The sequence below is a fragment of the Physeter macrocephalus genome, chromosome 20, assembly GCF_002837175.3.
Source record: "Physeter macrocephalus isolate SW-GA chromosome 20, ASM283717v5, whole genome shotgun sequence".
NCBI classification, from domain to species: domain Eukaryota; kingdom Metazoa; phylum Chordata; class Mammalia; order Artiodactyla; family Physeteridae; genus Physeter; species Physeter macrocephalus.
Genome location: NC_041233.1, coordinates 18638819 through 18654681, shown reverse-complemented (window position 1 = coordinate 18654681; position 15863 = coordinate 18638819). Strand labels below are relative to the sequence as shown.

General features: G+C 38.2%; 1 protein-coding gene across 9 annotated transcripts in view; it reads left to right on the top strand.

The window, feature by feature from the left end:
* The window catches only part of CTNNA3 (catenin alpha 3), a 1750900-nt gene that overhangs the window by 1554362 nt on the left and 180675 nt on the right, over positions 1-15863 (top strand). For all 9 annotated transcript variants that reach the window (XM_028481840.2, XM_028481834.2, XM_028481839.2 and 6 more), the window contains one exon: positions 3720-3812. In XM_028481840.2, coding sequence (XP_028337641.1) covers positions 3720-3812 — 93 coding nt within the window. The remainder of the gene's footprint in view (positions 1-3719; positions 3813-15863) is intronic.

Sequence of the window (15863 nt, the reverse complement as noted above, 5' to 3'; positions counted from 1 at the left end):
CAAGTTACACACACACACACACACACACACACACACACACACACACACACACACACACACACACACACACACACACACACACACCCCTTCCAGAAGGTTAACCTTCCAAAGCGACTAGATGAGTAAAAGCAGGCTGTTTCTAAGAGTGTAAATATAGGGCAGCCCATCCTCCCTCCTCTCTTTTTTAAATGTTTGCTCTTTCTGTTATTATTTGTCTTCAGCTTGAAGGTGTTAATATACACCCCCAAAATGATTAGAGTACTCCTATTTCTTTCTTAGTTTCCACTTAAACTGTGACATTGTGTATTTAACTTTTTATTTTTACAATACCATCCAACTACTTACCTTTCAGAATGCAAAATGCTGCCAGCAAGTGTTTTGAACACTCCCCCACTGATTTTGTTCATGAAAAGAAGAGGTCAGTTGTGGTGGTTTTGCAAGAAAACTATGAGTCCCCTGTTAAACATAACGAAAAGTACATAAGTACGTGGGCGTAAATGGTAGGCTTATCTCTTCCTGCAGTATCACCAACAAAAATGGTACTTGTGACTTCTGAGAGCAGCAGTTGCTCTTAATTTCGGTTAAGTCACTTTATTTTCGAATTGCACAGAATACTGGGATTGATGATGAAGTTATATGTCACCACGTGATAGAGTATAAGCCAAGTAATAAACAACAGACATTTATAAGAAACAGATCACAGTAGGGGCACCAGACAGCCTTCAGCTGCAAAACAACAAGACTCAAGAAAAGGAATTTGATCAGTTGAACTTATTCAGATGTTACCGGGGCTGGTAATGTATCAAGAGGGAAATTGTACAGATCCTTTCTGAAGACTATTTGGGAAGAATACACAAAAATAGTTAATAATGAAATATGTGATTGTACAGAAATTCCCTCATGGCATACTCATACTATTAATACTTAAGAAGAGGGAGTCAATTGCCCTGTGATCATAGCTGCACGTAGTTGCAGCAAAGAAGGACTGCATATAGAGATCAACATATAGATAACAACTACTTAGCACACTGGAGGCTTTGGTGGGAGGGTGGATATTAATATCCAATGAGAGTCAGTTGAAATCAATGCAAATTGATGGGAGCTGCTCAGTGCAAGTGTCAGAGAACAAAGAAATAGCTGTTTAAAGATCCATGAGCTGAGAAAGACTGAGACCATTAGTAGTTAGGAAATTGGTAATTTTGCCCCACAGTGTGAGCTAATCATTGCAAGTTCCCATGTCTGGAGTGGCCCCAGGGAAGGAAAGCTCTTCACAGGCCTGAAAATAAACAAAGGCCCTGTGTGCAGAGCAAGGTTTAAAGGAAACCGGAGCTGTTCTGAGGAGGCAGTTCCTTCCCCTTTCCACCCTTTAACAGCCAGGTGTATATGCAGGACACCTTCCACTTTCACTTTTGGATATTTTTCACGAAACCTAAATGTTTGTATTTTGGATTTCTCACCAGAGCTTTGTAACAAAGGAATCAGAGTTTAAAATTGAGACTGTGTAAACTAAAATATTAAAAGAATTCTCGTTAAGTACTTTATATTTGCAATAACGACTGATATCTTTAAATTATTGCCCCGGTGGGACTGAGGGATTGGCAACCTCGAGCAGAGAAAAACAACAAAAAGCAAATAAAAAAATTTAGTTTGAAATACAGAAGATGGAAGCACAGTAGAGGTTCAGTGAGGACAAATTGTTGTTGCTGTTGACATGTTTTGTTTTGCTCATATCCAACTGTATTTTTGGCTATCACTGTTAATTTTGCTTCATTCATTCAAAAGCATGTGTGTATTAATAGTAGGTTGTGGTGAGATGATAGTAAGCAGAGCAGACCTAGTCCTTACCTCAAAGAACAGACAGTTCAACTGTTGGCTTACTAATTCAACAAACAATGCTACAATAAAGTATGATGAGCACTGTGATAGTGAAAGTAAAGGGCTTCAGGAAATGCTTGGTGGAGGAGCTCAAGCCAGTCTAGGGGATTCTTAATCAAGACATCTCCCTGAACAAGAGATGTTTAAGCTGAAATTTAAAAAAAGAAAAAAAAGAAATGAAAGTAGGTTAACTATTTAGAATAGACACTAAAGTTGATGTTAACTTATTAAGTTCTAGGAAAATTTAATGTCTCAATTTTTGGTGTTTTGATGTCATATGGTTTTAATGATAATTATTCCATTTATTTATCACCTGTAAACACCTTGGTTTGCGGTAAGCACATGGTGGTTAGCCAAATTGCTACTCAGAGAAAAATGTCCTTCTGATCATTTTTGCTTTCCTTTTCTTTCAAAATGTGTTGGGATATAATTCATATACCATAAAATTCACCATTTTAAAGTACAAAAGTTAGTGTTTTTAATATATTCATGAGATCATGTGATCATTACCACTATCTAATTGCAGAACACTGTTGTCATCCCCAAGAGAAACCACTGCCCATTAGAGTCACTGCTCCCAGCCCTCTCCTCCACTCCTTCCTTTAGGAACAGCAAATCAGATGTCTGCCTCTATAAACTTGACTGTTCTAGAGTTTTCAATACATAGAATCAGACAGTAGTGTGCTATTTTGTGATTGACTTTCTTCACTTAGCATAATATTTTTAAGGTTTACCATGTTGCAGCATGTATCAGTACTTACTCCTTTTTATGCCAAGTAATATTCCATTGTATGGATTTACCGCATTTTGTTTGTTCATCACTAGATGTGTTTTTTTGGTTTTTATGATTGATGCTACTATGAACACTCATTTACAAGTTTTTGTGTGGACATATGTTTTCATTTCTCTCGGGTACGTTATCGAATGGGTTGGGTCCTGCTGCTCGCCACTTAAAAAATGAATACTCGGGCTTCCCTGGTGGCGCAGTGGTTGCGAGTCCGCCTGTCGATGCAAGGGACACGGGTTCGTGCCCCGGTCCGGGAAGATCCCACATGCCGCGGAGCGGCTGGGCGCGTGAGCCATGGCCGCTGAGCCTGCGCATCCCGGAGCCTGTGCTCCGCAACGGGAGAGGCCCCAGCAGTGAGAGGCCCGCGTACCGCAAAAAAAAAAAAAAAAAGTCAAGAGATAAAGAAAGGAAAGGTGCCTTTAATCAAAATGCTGGCAATCTGGGGAGACGGTGGATTCAACATCCCCCAGAAACCACCTCCGAAGATTCTGCTCGGGCCTGAAAGCTTTTAAAGGGAAGAAAGGAAGTAATCTCAGTTAATCATTGGGATAGGGGTCAGAGTTGTCACCCTCTCCCACTGTATGCAGCCTCAGTGACTTCCTGTGATCTTCCTCTAGAGGCTTTCTCGTTCACACAGTTTGTTCTTGAGATTACTGAAGGGGAAGCTAGGGAAGAGATCTGGTCATCTGTTAATTACTTATTCTTCATTTCTACTTCTTTGATCTATGGTAAGATCAGACAAGTTAGGCAACGTTTCGTGTGATTAAAAGATCTGAAAGAAAAAAAAAAAAAAAAGATTTGAAAGGTGTGCTTGAGCCAGAGATGAGTAGAGCATGGAGGTGCCTGGTTTAAAAGTTAGTTACAATATAGCTTTGCTAAAGCCACAGTAAAAGGGGTTTCCTACTGAGGGCAGTTTCCTACAAAGAACTGCTTACATATATACCTAGGAGTGGAGTTGCTGCGTCATATTGATAACTCTGTGCTTCCTTTTTGATGTACTGCCAGCCTGGTTACCATTTTGCATTTCCACCAGCAGTGTTTTGCTTTCTTTTTATAGACTCCAGAGGAACTAGAGGATGTTTCTGACCTAGAAGAAGATCACGAGGTCCGCAGTCACACCAGTGTTCAGACTGAAGGGAAAACTGACCGGGTGAGTCCCCTCCCTGCGGGGAGAGCTGTGTGCCGTGCCCTCTCCTTGTCAATCCAGGCAGCCTCTCACAGTAGGGATTCCTGGATTTGGGGCTGTTCTTGTAAAGCACAGGGAGAAGAGCCTTAGAATGCAGGGGCAGCATCATGAGGGGAATGATTTCCTCTACCTTGAGAGCTCACAGTGAGGCCATTTCTGGTTAGGTAGTGAATCACTCCTTACTACTTTTGGTCTTTATAGCAGTCATGGAAATATCAAAGTGAAATTTGTACCTGTTTGTTTAGAGTAGAAAAGAGAAACCACGAAGTTTTAAATATACTTGGAAATTCTAGGGGAGAAAAATCAACTTCTGAGGCAATATTCCTCTACTTTTCTTCCTTTCTACAATGCTTTCTTCTGGCCCCATCAACACACACACACACACACACACACACACACACACACTCTCCGATGATATTCATCAATTTTTGAATTACTCTGAGATGTTCTGTTTCACTTTATTTATACCCAGTGCTTGGGAGTTTGTGAAAGTTTGACTTCCTAGCTACTGATAGCTTGCAACTAGAGAACAGACTATAGACCTTGAGTCTGAAAGCCAGGTGGTATAGCATAGTGGCTAAGACTGCCTGGGAATACATCTAAATCAGCCACTTCCTTGCTGGGTTACTGGGAAACTCAGTTAGCCTTTCTCTACCTCTGTTCTCTGATTTGTAAAGTAAGTATACTAATAGTATTCTCTATATGAGGATTACTGTGGGAATCAACTAAATTAATGAATAGAGCACTTAACACAGTGCCTAGCTCTTAGTAAGTTCTCAATAATGATTATTGAGAACAAACTAAGTAGCAATAGTATCCTTATCATCATTATTATTATTATTTAATTAGTTAAGTCAGTGTCATAAAATTTGGAGATGTTTGAAACAGATAAATTTAAGAAAGTCCTGTGTTTTCAAATATTCAAATTGCCTAGAACAGGTATATGTCAGTCACAATACCTGTGTTTTATTAGAAATGTTGGTTATCTTGAGTTTTTATTTCTTGCTGATTATTTGATCTATAAGTCCTGTAGTAGCCAGGGGACACATAGCACCTGGAGTTAGTTTCCTTCAAATCTGGTAGGCATTCTTGGTAAGAGATCAAATCTTACAAATGGCAATGGAATTGGAAATGAATTTTGGCAATGGTAGACTTTGCTTACGCTTTCAGTGAAGTGAATGATTGATGCACTTGGGCTGCGGCTGAGCCACTGGAGGTGGAGCATATGTGTCAGGGCTTACAAAGTAACTGATCGGAGGGAATTATCTTAAAATAAAGGCACCTTTTAGGATGCTAGGATTAATATAAACATGCCCTAGTTCTCATTCTGCCTTATCACATGTAGACAATGAAACCTTGGTTAAGAAACTTAAAATTTAGAAAGTTCAAATTTCTTCATCTGAAAAATGAGAATAATACTACACCTTCTCACAGCATCGTTCATAACTCCAAAGAAGGCAATGCATACGAGAGAGTTTTATAAACTTTATATGCTGAGAAGATAAGGTTCTTCTTCTTATTATTATTTATATTTTTGTTCTTGGAAAAACAGCAGCTAAATGACCACTTGCCCATGGTGGTTAAAAAGCTGATGGTCTCCATGGTTCCAGATCTTAAGAATCTTTCATAGAAGCCACTGCTTCTAACCTTGTGGCAGTCACCCTGAAAGTGATCTGAATTTTGGCTTTGTGTTCCATTGTGCCATTTCCTGACAATCCAGTTCATTTGGAATGCCTATGGGCTATACCCTTACCACTATCTAGTAAAAGAGACCCATCACCATCAAATCTACTGGAAGCAACATTATATTCAACCCAGCCACTCTCTGCTTTTGTAAATCTCCCCTATACATTCCAAATAGCTTGGATTTTATTCACTTCCTGCCTTGAGGCTCTCCTGTAATTGCTGTGTGGAATCCCTCAGGAAGCAAATCAGATAGTCTACTACGTACACAACCTTATGTGAGGCACTAACACCTCCCAGAAAACTCTTAACCAATACTCTTCCATTCCTTGGATGAACCATATAGAAGTGCATTTTCTACAAGTCCTCAAAAGTTCCCCAGGGGATCAAGCCAATTCCAACAGCAGTGACCAGCTTGATAACATATCTTTGGATTGGTTCTCCTTTCTTTCCTGATTCATTCTTAGGCTCCTACTTCTGTTCCTTAAGATCTATTCCCCCAGATAAACTACCTTCCATTCTTAGTCTCTGCTTTTGGGGTAAAATGAGAAAAGGTAGTCACATCGCATGTACTATTTATTTAATTATCATGTTAACTATGCTATACTGCTATCATTATCCCAGTTGTACTAATAAGATCACTGAGGCTCCGATTTATGCAACTTGTCTAATAAGTGGATTATGTTTCCACACTAAGAACTGTAGTGATTACCACATGTTGGTTTACTTAGGACATAGAGTTAGCAGAATGAATCCTTTACTAAAAAGCAGACAGAGAACCCCACCACAGCAAACCTGATAGATGATCGGTGGAATGAAAGAGAACAGAATTAAGGGTACTACAGCAATCTGAAAGAAAGGAAGAATACAATTTTTTTTAAATTTAAAGAATAATTATTGTACAGTATGGATAACTTAACTCCAATAGCACCCTCTTATTGAATATCTATCTTGTGAGTTGATCACAACAGATTCTGCTCACATACCTGAAGTTTATATGATTAACCAAGGAGGATAGCTCAAATCTGTCCTCTACCTAAATCACCTGACCAGAACTAAGATCATGTTTAGATAGGTTTTATGTTCTCTCCCAGGCCTCTTATATCCCTAATATTCCCATATTTCTTATAATTGCATCCCTGTACTTAGAGTATATTCATATGTTCAGTCTTTTTAATTTTATTTTATTTTTTATAAATTTATTTATAAAATATATATTTATTTTTGGTTGCGTTGGGTCTTGGTTGCTGGCGGCGGGCTTTCTCTAGTTGTGGCGAGCGGGGGGCCATGCTTCATTGCGGTGTGCGGGCTTCTCATTGTGGTTGGCGCAGGCTTCTCATTGCGGTGGCTTGTCTTGTTGCGGAGCACGGGCTCTAGGTGTGCGGGCTTCAGTAGTTGTGGCGCGTGGGCTCAGTAGTTGTGGCGCGTGGGCTTAGTTGCTCCACGGCATGTGGAATCTTCCTGGACCAGGGCTTGAACCCCTGCATTGGCAGGCGGATTCTTAATCACTGCGCCACCAGGGAAGTCCATATGTTCAGTCTTATGGCCATTTGAGACTTTGTATTCTATCCAGCATTTCCTGAAGTTTGTGTCCACTGGCCGGAGTATACCTTTTGACATATTTGCCAAATACCATTAATTTGAGAAGATACTATAAAATTTCGAAGTGGAATCTGTCGAGGATTTTTTGAATACTCACACCATGCTCAGTGAAGAATTCCTTGTCACTGCACAAGACAAGCATTTGGGTTCCTTTTTATTTGCAGCTGTTACTGAGGAGTAAATGCCTTTTTGGTTCTTGGATTATGCAGACTCTGCTCTATCGAACATATACTAGGACCAATCTTAGGCACTGTTTAGTAATGGAATGACAGTTATTTATTATCATTTTACTTTCTGCATTTCACTCCCAGTAGCTTTGGCTCAACATCATCTGTTACTGCTGTCATTGGTGGCAAATGCCACTTGGCATTGTAAAGGTCTGTAACCAACAAATAATGATTTAGAGTCCCCAGTCAATGAGAGCAAAATACTGAAAGACCAATAGTGCATGCCTTATGAGGTGGCAGAGGAACAGCGGTGGAAATTAGTGATTATCGTAATTATTAAACATGAATACTCACTGGACTGATCCTGTGGTTATATCCAGTGATCAGGCATTCCACGGTGATACAGGAGAGTCGGTTTGCTATCGGTTTATAGAGCATTCTTCAGAGCTCATTGTTTATTTTGTTCATGCCCTTAGCAAGGATGAAATAGACATCTTTTATCTTAAAAACTCAGAAAGAAATTAAAATAGGTTAAGAAGGGCTTGCCTGGTGGTGCAGTGGTTGAGAGCCCGCCTGCCGATGCAGGGGACACGGGTTCGTGCCCCGGTCCGGGAAGATCCCACATGCCACGGAGCGGCTGGGCCCGTGAGCCATGGCCGCTGAGCCTGCGCATCCGGAGCCTGTGCTCCGCAACGGGAGAGGCCACAACAGTGAGAGGCCCGCGTACCGCAAAAAAAAAAAAACACACACACACAAAAAAAAAATAGGCTAAGAAAATAAAATTCTTAAACTCAATGATAATAAGATATTTTTGTAAATCCTAAAAGCTTCTTAAAAATTTTATTAAATATAAGTTAAGCCATGTTTTCTATTTAAACAGAGGCATGTCATTTACCATTAACACTTCATAGTTTATAGAATATTTCCAAATTGCTGTCTTATTTAACAAAAGCCCTGGGTTTTGGTTTTTAATTTTTTCTTGATTTTACTAATTAGGGAATTAGACTCAAAGAGTTTCAGTAGTTTATGCAAGTCATATAGAAATGGGGCCAAATTCCAGGTCTTCAGGTACCAGCCACACTCTTTCCAGTGTAGCATGCTTGTAAACTTGGGTAGAATCTCATAATCCCTTAAGATTTCATTGCTGTACTATCGCTACAGCCATATTATGGTGTCGATATCGTAATTCCTCTAACAGAAAGATGACTCGTGAAACTGAAGGCCATAAGCCTTCGTATCAGATCTGTTTAAGTCTCACAAATTTCTAAATGTCCCAATACTACAGTCTCCCATCAATAACAAAATCAGTTTGTTGGTTACTACTTGGAAACTACGTAGCGATGCCCAGACCTTGATAGTCTCCCTGGTGGATCACTTTGCACTGATGAGATGGATTCTACTGAAGTAGAATCACATCATGGAGGAATTTCTTGGGCAGCAATCTGGGGTCTCCAAGCAAAGGATCCAGAGACAGAGGCAGTTACTCCTCACTCAGCCTCTTATCACATTGGCTTCTGTGATATTTGAATAAAGGGAACATTCTAATTTGTAGAAATTTTCCCTGGTTTATTGTGGGCAAGTTGGGCAGCAGTAGCCATAGATACTCAGGAAATTGCGAGTGTCAGGAGGGTGGTAGCTAAAAGTATATTCCTCAAGCCTACCTAGGAGACAACTGTGGATTTAGAAAGACTCAATAAAATGGATTGAAAGAGTTTTGTGAATAGAATGGGTGAGAAAGTGCCTTGCCTTTTTTGGCCCTGCTATATAAATAGAATGTAGAAGTTAAAAGTATGCACTTTGGGGTCACATAAACTTTGGTTCAAATCAGGGTTCTACCAATTACTATCCATATGACCCTGGGAAAGTTAGTTTATACTTCTAACTTACAGTTTTCTCATCTGTAAAATTGTTATAATAATAATATCTATTTTTACTAATAGATGGAGTGGGAGAAATGGGTAAAGGGGTGTCAAAAATGCTCAAAGTAAAGGTGAAGAAAATAGTGTCTATTTTATAGTTGTTTTTGAAGGTTAGATATATGAAAACTCATTTCTCACACAAAGGAAATAATAAATTTTGATTTTTACAAAAATGAATTTCAAGACGTGTATAGATTTGTGTGTGCTAATGTTATACTTCCTTTTGAGTAGTTCAAAGAGCTTTGTAAATACAAATCTCTGTCTTTCCATATAAGACTGCTTTGGTCTCCTGGTTTTGTGGGGTAAATATTTAGCACTCTATTACCAAAAATCTTTTGAAATGTTTTTTTTCCTCAGGAGGGGGACATATCTGGAACTTCCTTAAAAGGTTGAAAGGAAGATGGTATTAATATGATTCTTAATGATGCTAGCACTTTTATGTACATTTATATTCATAATGTAGAAATGAAATAATGAGTTCTACAAAATGAATAAAAAGTTCACAAAAAGGAACTTTTGATAGTAGGAACAGAAAGTTTTACCCAAAAGTTGTCATTCTTATTTTCTTCAATGATTTTGGAATGCTTGGCCCTGCACTGAGTTTTTCTTCTTTGTGGAATTATGGTAGCTTGGTGATCTATTAGTTCCTATCTTAGAGTCCTCAGTTACCTTCAGCAAGGTATATAGGGCTTAATTTTCTAGTTTTATGGTACATACTCATAAAAACAGAAAAAAATCATCCTGATATTTTATAGGATGCATGTTGGAGACAGTTGTGCAAGTAGTCATTTAAAATCACCTTTCTCTGCCCCTGTCCATGACGGACAGATGTTCTAGTGATTCTTCCCTCCTGCCTAAACAGCTTGAAAGCCAGTAAGGTCTAAAAACGAAATCAAAAAGTCTGTTCTGCCTTACACAATTTAAACTTTGATCATAGTGTCTTATAGATAAGGAGTGAAAAAGGGAACTCATTTAACAGTGCTGAGTAGGGCCAGATTTTTATTTGAAGGTATTTAATGCTGTGGTCTCTAATTGCTGAAATTAAATTTAATGAATATAACATTAAAAACAAACACTTAAAATTTTGTAATTTCAGCTGTAGTCATATCATATTTCAGCATGATAAAGTTATGACACCTTTTTAAAGATTCATCATATTTACATATGACCCAGAATTAAAGAAACTGTGACTTGTTTTCAATTCAATGACTAATATTTGTCCTATCTTTAACATTATGCTCACTTAAGAACATACAATTTGTAAACTGGCCCTGCCTTAAAGAATATCATTGAGGCCATTGAGTCTCTATGTGCTCTATAAATAGAAGTAAATTAGGACAGAAATTAAGAACAGTTGCTAGGTTACTCGAAACAACCCCAAAATGTCAACAGCAGCAAATGAATTGGAGCATATCAAATCTTAAAATACTGGAGGTGATTCTTGGTATTAAAACAAAAAAGCTATGTGCACTTAAATATGATGTTGATGGTAGGGAGAACACCCTCATTGCTGCTTTTTAACATGTAGTCGCTGAATATCCTCAACCATGAGAATAGAAAAATTGCCATGAATGAGTGGTGTATTTTAAGAATTGGAAACATTTTAATAGGTCCTATTTATTATCATAATACACTCCCAATAAATTTATACTGAATTACCATACAGAATATGGAGACATGACCGCATTACCTTCTTCGTGATATAATTTGGTTTAGGTTGCTATGAAAAGCACAGATCTGGTAAGCCTTGATGAAATGACGTTACTCAGCAGCACTGCACTAGGTAGTGCACGTTCTCATCATTTGTTCTATAATTTCTATTGTGTATTTGGTGGTAACGCTGCTTTCTTACCTTTCTGGGTGATCATTCTCAGTGCTTCATGGTTTCCTCTTCCTCTATCTATTCTTATGCATTAGGGTTCACTAGAGTTTTGATGTAAGCCCTATAGTCCTCAAGTTTTTTCCACTTTTCCTGGATATGCTTATATAGTCCCAAGATTTCAGATGTCATATATAGAGGTACATGACTTTAGCCAAGTCCTGTCTCCTGAGCTCTGGCTGCATATATTTGCAGGCCTATAAGTTTCCTTGCCTCATGTAGCTCACCTGTGGAACTCACTGTTTCTAAGCCTGAATGCATCACCTTACCCCACAAATCTACCCTAACTCCCATATTTCTTATGGTGCTTCTGTATATTCTTTTGCACAAGTCTGAACTGGGAATCATTTTTTTTTTTTTACTCCTTCCTACAGCTAATCATACAATAAGTTCTGGTTTTACTATCGTCTATCTGAACTTGTCCATTTTTTCACCACCTCCACTATCACTTCTTTCAAAGAAAACGTGCACTGGACAAAGTTAAAAAGGAAAGGAAGACTTTACTCAAGACCACTGCAGTAGAGGAGAGGGACCAGAACTCAGTCTGAGTTAAACTCTGCTGAAACAAGGGGGTGAAAAATTTTCAGAGGTGGGGTGAGGGGGATTGGAGGCCATCTATGTTCTCTTTGGACTTTACCCAAAGGAAAAGTGAACTTTCTCTATTTACATGACCGGAGGTACTTTTATAATTTGGAGGAAGGTGCCCTCTAAAGTTAAGCTCCTCCCCTCCCACAGAGACTGGAAGTTAGGGCTCTATCTTCCTTGATGGTTACATGTCAAAGGGATGGCTCCCAGGTCCTTGAGAAAGGTAGTCCTGGGTTGTAAAACTGGCAAGAAGCATTAAGGTATTTACATCTCAAAGAGACAGAGAAAGAATTTACAGCTATACATTTTATAAAGTACAATCTCTAAGAAAAAGGAGGTCAGGAGCTTAGAGTCGGGAAAAAGTCTGTCTAAAGCTTAGTCAAGCTGAGGGGAGTGTTAAGGTTGTCTTGGTGAATTACCTTAGTTCAGGCACTGGTGTCTCTCACTAGATTGTCTATGGCAGACTCCTAAATTGTCTCTTGCCTCTAGCTTTGTGAACGTTCATTCTCTCACTTGAACTTGTGTAATGTTTCTAAAGTGCAAATCTGTCATCTATCACCATGCATTAAGCCTCTTATAGGTCTCAGTATCTCCCCATCCAATGCCTCAATGCTCTACGTAAGAGAACTTCAGGATCTGCTCCCCGCTCCTCCCTTTTGCCTCATATTTCACCACTTTCTCTCCAAACCTGACCCCTTGTATGTAAATCATTCTTCCTAGAAGACACAGGCTCTCCCCTCACATCCCTCTCTTAGGAAAACAATTCCCTCAACTCCCTGTCCTCCCCTTCATCTTTAAAAACCTGCTCATCATTAGGATTCCAGATTAGCTTAGACTTCACTGAAATGCAAGTCCAAGTGTACTTTCCTCCCAACATCCATCTGTAATACATGGAGATTCCCATATCATGACATTCATTGTGCCTGTATAATTTCTTATCTGATGGCTTTTTTTTTTCTCCATTCAGTAAACCTAAGTAAACCTCATTAGTGCAGAGAACATGTTTTTGTCTCATTTAGTGTTATATTTACAGAGCCACATACACTGCCTGGTAGATTTAGATGAAAGAAGATAAAGATCACCTTCCTTTTGTAAGCCACCTTGCCTCAAAAGTACACTAGGTCTTCAACATATTAAGTCTAGGGGATTACATTAATTTCTTTCCTGAGATTTCTCCCTTCCAACAGTTGTACTTACTTGAACCAGATGAATCTTACTATAAATTTCTAGGTCACTACTCTGAAATATTCAGTGGCTCCCTACTACCCAGTACCTGCTAGTATAAATATTAATTGTTCTTCTTCTTGCCAAAGTCCTTCGCAGTGCCTCCTTATTCCTGGCCCTCTAGGCATACAAATCCAAAAACTCTCTTTATTTGCTAAACTGATTCTTGTGTTCCTGGTAGTTAGAACTATCCCTGAGGCTATGATTTTTCCCATGTCTGAATTGTCTACCTTTTGTCCTTTTTTACTCCGTCAAATACAAAAGTACTTTAAGGTGAGCTCGACTCCCTTAATTTCCAAGAGGTTTTCTTTATACTTAGCCACTATTGATTTAATGATACAAAAACTTCTGCTGAGAAGCAGGCTAAAGGACAGTGTACTTACTCATTTTGGATTTTTTTATGTGCTAAGGTCACTAGGCTCTATCTTTCTGTATCCACAGTGAAGTATTGTACCTGGAAGTTTCAACTTTGTTTTATACAAATTCTTTACCCGAATTGAAATTTAGTGTCATTCCTCTGACTTTATAAGTCACTGTGTAAAAATCTGGACAGAGAAAATTAAAGTTTAAAGCATTGTTATTATTTTATCTGAAACTTTTTATAATATTTTAATAAATAGTTCTTGAAATGTCAATCCAGGAAAGATTGTTACCAAATACCTTAACATACTCTCACTTGTCAGACAGTGGAACTACATTAAACTGTATACATTTCACCCTACCTTGGTTGTTGGGAAGTTCTCAGTTAAAATGAATGCTTAGTAACTAATCTTAAATGCCTGGTATGTTTGTCTCTTGTTTCTAATTGTCTTATTTATCTTTAGAAATAATTAATCTTCATTATTATTAGTTAGTGAACCTAACCTTCCATCAAACTTTAAATAGAGTGTTTTCTACTCATTGATGCTTTCATAGCAGAGGAAATAGCAAGTAGGAAGGCCTCAAGGAAGGAATGCTCTGGGAAGCAAGTGTTAGTGAGGTGAGGGGAGGTCTGAGACTAAAAAGGAGGCCTGATCTTGTAGGTCACAAAAGCCATTGTAGGACATTTAGCTTTTATTTTGAGAACGGTAGGAAGCTATTGGACAGCTTTGAGCCAGAGAGTGATGTACTTTTAAAGGGGTCATTCTTTATGTTGTATTGAAAACAGTCTGAGTATTGGTACATGAGAAAGCTGGAAGTTAGAAAACTATTACTATTTTCCAAGTGAGAAATGATGGAGGCTGAGACTGTGGTTTTAAAAATAGAGAGATTGAAAGTTGTTGATTGAACATATCTAGAGATGGGTGAGTCAGTGAATTCTCTGAAGATTAGATATTGAGTATAAGAGAGAGAGAGAATGGAGTCAAGGACAACTCAAGGTTTTTGTCTTGAGAACTGGGAATGTGGACTTACCATTTATATCATTATGGAGGAGACAATTGAGCACATTGGAGGTGGTGGAAGATCAGAAATTAATTTTGAATATGTCTAAGTCTAAAAAGTCTATTAGACAACCAACTGAAGATGTCAAGTAGACAGATTTGAAATTTACAAGCCAGACTGGAATTCATTTCACATGCATAGCTTTATATTACAATTTTACAACTTTCTCATAGAGAAGTTTTATATATTACATGGTGACCACGTTTTTTTCCTCAAAGAAGCTGATATTTTAGTTTAAGTCTAGTTTCCCTCTATTTTCAGACCTCATTTTCCCCAAATCTTCTCTTTTCTGATACAGTTGCTTTGTTAACTCTTACCTTTTATGGAAGATCTCCACTGACCAGCCTGGTTAAAACTGCAGTCCCTTCCCTACCCCCATATAAACCTCTTCCCCTCTCTGTTTTTCTCCCTAACACTTCCTTTCACTATCTGACATACTACATCTTTGTTGGTTTAGTATGTCTACTGTACAGTAAATTCAATGAAGGCAACAATTTTAATCCTTTTTCCCATGATATATTCCCCAAACTTTAGTGCTGGGCACATAATAAATATGCTATATAAATATTTACTGAGTGAATAAGTGGATGAATGATGTTGACCATAAGTGTGTTTTGGGAAAAGAAACATGTGCAGAAAACTGGGGAGGAGGGGAACTGTTTCGGATACAGCATTTATATTCAGCCAATAAAAGTTTGTCTGCAAGATAAATAACATAATTCTTGTTTTTCAAAACTAGTGTTTTAATAGATAATTACCCAAACAATAGTCATTTGGAAAAATTTTCTGAGGCTAAAGTGTTCAGATGATTCTTTGCCTTCTCGAGTTTATTGGTGTTTGTGGTGAACATGTGGCTACAAAGTACTGCCCTTTATCCCATTCTTTTAATTGTTGTCATTGAAAAAGTCCTATTTCTTTTAATGCTGAAAATTTAACGTATCTAAATTAAATAATTCTGAATGATTAGTCTCTGGTGAAATATGATATATGTACTTACTTCTTTTCCTATTAAAAACAATGTGTATCAAGTAATGGTTAAGGTAGTGAAAAAAAAAGGAGCTCAAAAGCAAAACTGATATTCTAAAAATTACCTTTGCATGCTAAAGTACCTCAATCTACAGCTTGGGTTTTTTGTGGTTTTTAAAAATATTATTTAAATTTTTTATACAGCAGGTTCTTATTAGTTATCTATTTTATACATATTAGTGTATATATGTCAGTCTCAGTCTCCCAATTCATCCCACCATCACCACCCTCCCCCACCCACCCCACTTTCCTCCCTTGGTGTCCCTACGTTTGTCCTCTACATCTGTGTCTTGATTTCTACCTCGCAAACCAGTTCATCTGTACCATTTTTCTAGATTCCACATATATGAGCTAATATACGATATTTGTTTTTCTCTTTCTGACTTACTTCACTCTGTATGACAGTCTCTAGGTCCCTCCACGTCTCTACAAATGACCCAGTTTCGTTCCTTTTTATGGCTGAGTAATATTCCATTGTATATATGTACCATATCTTCTTTATCCATTC